Here is a 6,000-nt window from a genome sequence, read left to right on the forward strand (position 1 = left end):
TGCCATTAAATATTACACATACGCAATGTTAACACTTTATAAACGCATTAGGGGAGATCGAGCCACAACCCAGCCCCAAGTGGCGACTAGAAAAGGGCCGAATACCCATATCAAAATACAATTTGCAAGCCAGAAACAAATATGCGAAAATAAATAATAAAAAAAAAAACAAAACAAAAAAACAAATTTGTGCAGATAAAATATTTATGAGCAAGAGAGGAAAATGTGTTCCCTGACCAATGTAGGGCATAAATCATGCGATTATTGGAGGGGAAGCAAAATAAAAACACGTGGCCATACAGAGACAAAGTACAGTGCGTTTCATGGTAGATAAAGCTGAAATTCTGAGAGGAAATAATGGGAAAGTTATTTTCTGTATTTCTCCACTTGAAACCTTTTTAATTCGTTTCTCTGATTCAATTTAGCTCCAATTTATATGCATATACTTTCATAACGCACTGTAGTCCATAAAGGAAATAAATGAAGCTCCACAAATGGCTCTGGGGACACGCCCAGAAGGCACAGGACATTAAACTCAATGAGTTGAAATTATTTCCAGCTGAAGGTCAACTAAATGCGGACTCTAAGGATTGTCGGTTGGGCCACTGACAAAGGGGGGTGGTGGAGTGCGCTTTGAGGCGTGGCTGCCGGGGTGCGCACCATTAAAGACAGCTTCCGCAAATAATAAATTTTGCTTACCAAAAACAGCCAGAAGAAAAAGAAGAAGCCCGCCAGAAGCTACGGAACCAAACACTCGTTAGGCTTCCAAGTGGAACTTAAGCGATATTTTGCAAAGAAAACATAAAATTTAGGAACAATTGTGCCAAAACGAATAGAAAATACTGCAATAAACATAAGTTTAGGTAGACTTGATTTAATAAATTAATTTTGTGTAATTTTTAATCACTGTAAAAGAGGGGGGCAAAAGTCATAGAAAAGTGCTGCTAAATCTGCTAGCATTTGGGAGGCATTTAAGCACGAATAAAACCAAGTCCACTTCTCTTCCTTGTCCCAAATTGTACCCACCACAGCTTAATCGTTCTACAGGGTATCATAACTGCCTTTTTTCACCTCTCTTTTTCCACGTTTTGTGCAGCTAAACATTCTACGTGCCAAGAGGTTTCGCGGTTTCGCGGTTTTCGGCTTCGGTTTCAGTTTTTTACTCGAGTTCTGTTGCTCCTTTGCGCGCTGGCAGAGCGTTAATTTCTATGGATTATTTATGATCCCCAAACTTGGTCTGCAAAGCCGGATGAGCTGCAAGTTTTTCCACCGCAACAGTCACGATTCAACACAAGTGCAAAACTGATATTAATAGCCACAGAATTTATGGAGCTTCACCGCTGAAATTGTATTGCTTTTGTGCGAAACAAATCAATTTGCAGGGCAAACTGCAGCGATAGAGCAGTCATGGAGCAGCCATCAACTTTATATCAGTTTTTTTTCAACTCCGAACCGAAGATGTTGTTGTTTCTGCTGCTCCTCCTACAGCTACTGGCCCTCGCCCAGTGCCAGCGAGAGAGCCGCAAAAGTTTCTCCGATTGCGCGAGGAACCTGCACATGGAGGAGGCAAACTTCACGGAAATTATTGAGTGCCTGGCGCGCTCCACTAATCTGACGGCCCACTGGGAGGACACTCTTTGGCGCTTGGATCAGCTTGAACGCTTGCTGGACAAGTTGCACGCGCAGCGGCCCATAGAGAAATATAATCATACGCCGTATAAGAACATTGACGATGTGATGAACATCAAGGAGAAGGTGTCGGAGCAGGATTGCCAGGGGCAGCGTCATGTGGTGCAGGCTGTGCGTCGCAAACTCTTCTGGCATAGCCTGTTGGGTGGCAGGGAGAGCACACTCTTTGCCTGGCCCTGGTCCGCCGAACATGCAAAGCCAGAGGAGGAGATCCCGGATCCGCCAGACGATGATCATAGTCCAGAGACGCTGCAAAACTTGCGGTGTGCGCTGCTGGATGCCGTACAAAAGCAAAAACCACGACGCGTATAGTTTTGGAGTGGCCAACAATTGTTTAAGCATTTAACCTCTTTGTTGGCTCAATTGATTGGCCCAATTAAAGCGACACAAAGGCGGCTGTCGACGGGTCGGACAGGTAGACAGTGCTGCTGTGGCCTGCTGCTGCATTTAAATTGTAAATAAATATGTGAGAGCATCTCTGAACAATGGGCCCGCAATCAGGCGAGCAAGCAGCTCCATCACAGGCTGGGGGCTCTGCCAGACTGCCATCCAACCAGCCAGCCTGCCAGCCTGCCAGCTTGTGGCATGTCCTGCTGGCACAGCAACGTTGTGGCATGGTCTGGGGTGGGTTCCCCTTTCATGTTTTTAAATTGAAATCTCAGCAGCAAACGTGAGGCAGTACCCAGAGGACACCATCCAGAGGTGGAGCTGCATGCAAATGTGCGGCATTTGCAGCACTCTCTCTGTCTCTCTCTCTCGCTGGCTCTCCCTCTCTGTGGTGCTTTAAATAATTGCTTAGTGCCCCGTGGCACACACTAATAACAATAATAACACACAGTCCAAGCACCCAGGTCCAGCCATGATAATGTAATAGCAGCTAGAAGCTGCCACAGATGAGTACTTGCCACACCAACTCCAACCCCATGCGCTGACCCTCGCCTTTGACCCTCGCCTGCAAATGCATTTCCCCACGTGGCTGTGTCTCTGTGTCTCTGTGTGTGTGCTTTTAATGTGCCATATAAAATAATTTAATGACCAGCCAGGGAAAGTGGTTCTGTGGTTCAGCACAGTGGGGTTTAGGGTGGAGTGGGAGTGGGAGTGGGAGTGGCACCACCGACTGGTGGGTGGAGGAGGAGCGGGGCTATCTTCTGGTAATGAACAAAACGTTTGGGGGGGCCATAAAGCGGGTGACTGTAAATGATAATAGTGGCACATATTACGGGGGGACGGAGATAGCAGATAGCCCATGACAAAGTGTTGGCCCAGGTCCGGCTTTAATTGGAAGTGGAATGGCAAGGTATCAGCACAATAGACCAATTAGATACACATATGAGAGAGCAGACACGCTAGCATAATGACAAAACGAGAGAGAGAGAGAGACAGTGCAGAGGGCACACACAAGTTGATAGACCAAGCAGTAGTTACGGTACTGCAGCAGGTGCTCAAAGAGCAAAGCGCAAGTATTCAATTAGTGTAAATGTTAACAAAAATTAGTACATACAGCCATAGAAAGCTAAAAAAAATCTGAATTAATATTTGGCTTTGCCAAAACTTTAATTACAGCGAGAGCAACAGCCCGAGGGGCTAACAGCTTAACATTCTGTACTTGCTTTGCGCTCGCTGCAGCTGCAATTTACAGCTCACTGTTAGCGCTCTCTAAGAGTCAGCTTATGCTTACGCTCATGTTGTTGCCATGCAATCGAAAGAGAGCTCCAGCCAGAGCATCGCCATCCGATCCAGCAGCAGCCGTGCGAACCTCGCACAAAGCGCAGAGCGAAAACAGCCAATGTTGTTGTTGTTGTTGTTGTGTCGAAGAGGAATGCCAAATGTAATACAACGGGCTCGGCTTGCTCATGGCAAAGAGGCGTATAAGTGCGGGGGGTATAAGTCGAGTAGCGGCGATCCTGAACCCAGAGGCTTCCCCCTCCTAGGAAAACAAACATTTGGTTTGTAATTCTCTTCAATTTAAGTAGTTCTTGACGTGTGGGTTCCGTGTGTGTCTGTCTGTACGGTAATTCAAAAGGTAGCATAACTAATGAAAAGCGTATTTTCCATGTAGAGGAAAATGGAAATTCATTTTCAGTTTCAGTTAGGCCGTGCACTGCATAAGGGATGAGGAATAGAGAGCGATTTTTGAGAGATTTTGTATCTCTATTTTGTTAATCCAAAAATTGTGTTATAAAAAACTTGTTCTTCCGTTGGTCTTTTGTCGGTTTTTGTTTTATATATTTTGGTTTACTATTTATTTTGCGCTAAAACCGAATAAATATTTGCGGTTATCATCTTATCATCGTATCATCTAGTGGGTTCCATGCTGCAACCAACTCCGTAGATATGTCTATGGTGGAGCTTGGAGCGAAAATGGTCGCCCAACCTGTTTTTGTTTGTTTGTTTCTGGATTTCATATCTCATATCTATTTCAATCTGTATCTGTATCGGTTTCTGTTGCTTGTATCTGTATTTATGTGTTATTTTGTGTGTGTATTTTTTGCAACATTTAGTTGTTGCTGGACTTTTTGGTGGACTTATTTTGTGTTTTCTTTCCTGTTTTCTTGTTTTCCTGCCCTGGCATTTTATTCTGCAGGGCATTGGCTTGTTTTACATCAGGCGGCAGTTCTGGCTGTGCGGAGTGTTGTGATGTGGATGGCTTGGCCTGCACTTTTTTGGCATCTAGGATAGGGCGATCTTCATCCATCATTGCCCTCTGGAATAGACCTGGCTTAATCTTGCGAAAGTCGGGCAACTGAATCTTTGACTTATAGCCCCTTCTCTCAAGTTCCGCGCCAAATGCAAATGTATCAAAGATCTCAGGCACCTCTACAACCCCGCCGGTCTTCTTGTTGTCCCGATTTTTAATATTGAAAGAGAACCCTGGCGTGGAAATGGTGGGTGGAATGGGGCCCAGAGCTCGATTCCAGATGGGATTGCTGATTAGGGGATAGGAGGCAGGTGGCTTTCTGCGTTTCTGTAACAATTCGGCATGAAAAGAGCTGTAAATTATAAAAAAAAAAGGGTGTTGAAGAAATGTTTAATGAATCCCCTCGATACACCGCGAATTATCAATCATATTATGATTTTGTACGGCATTTAGTAGGATTTGCAAAATATATTCTTTAAATGTAATTACCAGCAATACTGTTTCTCCCCCTCTGCAAGGTTCTTCTTCTCTTGCATGCAGCCATTTTGCTTTGCCACGTAGTCGCGGAAGAAGTTGGCCTCAGATTCATTGCGGTTTTCGAGCTCCTCTGTGCTGCTAGAATGTTTCATTTCGTCTGAATATGCTTTCCGGTATTTGTTTTATATTTGTTTCTCTTACCTTTGGGTTGCCACTTGCTTGGCCATTTCAATGTCCTCTACTCTGCCTCGACTGGCTTTATTTTTCACAATCTTATTGCTCTTATTGCTCTTCTTGCTCATCTTGATTTTTGACTTTACGATTCAAATGAAAATTAATGCAATGACAAGCGAAAAGCGAAGCGAGTGGATTAAAGTTAGGGTTGTCAAAAATGTATCAATACATCGATATTTTTCTAAATAAAAATATACTTGTATTGTGATGTATATATTTTTTTGGTATTTCATCGCTACAGCGAAATTGAATGATACTTCAGTTCGATGATGGGGCTGTCGATATTTTCTTGAGTATCGATAGTTGTTGATGAGACCATGCATGGTGTTGCATTGGTATATTCTTATAATTTAAACAATATGATGCTTAGTTAAAAAGTACTGCCACTGTTACACTCATGGGCATAATATTATTCAACAGACAATTACCATTTCAACTAAGGCAGACCAGCAGTCCCCACTGAGAAACAGGGACCAGATCCATACGTGAAGCCTGAGTCATAGCAGTGCGAAACAGCAGTCCATCACCTTCATCAAGGGGATTGGGCAGGAATGCAGCAGGGAGATCAAACCTTGTTGATAGTGAACAAAGTGGTGCTGAAGAGAGCTTCCCCCAAGTGCCGAGCTCAGCGCCGACGCAAGCAGAGCAGAGCACACGAAGAAATGCAATAGCGATTGTTGTTGCCATGGTGAAATAACTTAGGTATTTTACCACGGTCCTCCCCACAGCGGGCGACGTCACCTTATTAGTAATTTCACCATGGTCCTCCCCACAGCGGACGACGTCACCTTATTAGTAATTTCACCATGCTTACGCCTACTCTCGCTCTCACGATCCACATGCTTTCATTACGCCGCAACCACCAACGCGAAAAGTGAATTACGCGTGATGTAAATATTAAAACAGGCTGCGACTTAAATCTTTGTGAGCCGACTGTTAAAAAAACAACGGTAATAACGTGT

At 44.2% G+C, this 6,000-nt stretch overlaps 2 protein-coding genes across 3 annotated transcripts; one reads left to right on the forward strand and one right to left on the reverse strand.

The window, feature by feature from the left end:
* The first annotated feature begins 1,458 nt into the window (after window positions 1-1,458).
* LOC117580182 lies at window positions 1,459-2,124 on the forward strand. The gene has a single exon (XM_034266541.1). It carries the CDS (start codon window positions 1,459-1,461, stop codon window positions 1,999-2,001), a length of 543 nt encoding a protein of 180 aa, XP_034122432.1. The 3' UTR covers window positions 2,002-2,124.
* A 1,550-nt stretch (window positions 2,125-3,674) lies between these two features.
* LOC117580179 lies at window positions 3,675-5,123 on the reverse strand. 2 transcript variants are annotated; one of them, XM_034266539.1, is made up of 3 exons: window positions 5,006-5,123; window positions 4,817-4,939; window positions 3,675-4,679 (listed from the first exon to the last, which is right to left on the reverse strand). In XM_034266539.1, the coding sequence occupies exons 1-3, from the start codon at window positions 5,104-5,106 to the stop codon at window positions 4,187-4,189; spliced, it is 717 nt and encodes a 238-aa protein (XP_034122430.1). In that variant the 5' UTR covers window positions 5,107-5,123; the 3' UTR covers window positions 3,675-4,186. The 2 variants fall into 2 exon arrangements, with proteins under 2 accessions (XP_034122430.1, XP_034122429.1); XM_034266538.1 differs by having other exon boundaries at window positions 4,817-4,942.
* Window positions 5,124-6,000: the final 877 nt, after the last annotated feature.

The sequence above is a fragment of the Drosophila guanche genome, unplaced genomic scaffold (genome assembly GCF_900245975.1).
Source record: "Drosophila guanche unplaced genomic scaffold, DGUA_6, whole genome shotgun sequence".
NCBI lineage: Eukaryota > Metazoa > Arthropoda > Insecta > Diptera > Drosophilidae > Drosophila > Drosophila guanche.

Excerpts from the sequence above, each read along its gene's own strand:
- LOC117580182 (XM_034266541.1), top strand. The coding sequence starts at position 1,459 with ATGTTGTTGTTTCTGCTGCTCCTCCTACAGCTACTGGCCCTCGCCCAG.
- LOC117580179 (XM_034266538.1), bottom strand. The coding sequence starts at position 5,106 with ATGAGCAAGAAGAGCAATAAGAGCAATAAGATTGTGAAAAATAAAGCC. Across the intron at positions 4,943-5,005 it reads AAGCAAGTGGCAACCCAAAG|CAGCACAGAGGAGCTCGAAA; the intron begins GTAAGAGAAACA and ends GAAACATTCTAG. Across the intron at positions 4,680-4,816 it reads GGGGAGAAACAGTATTGCTG|CTCTTTTCATGCCGAATTGT; the intron begins GTAATTACATTT and ends TATAATTTACAG.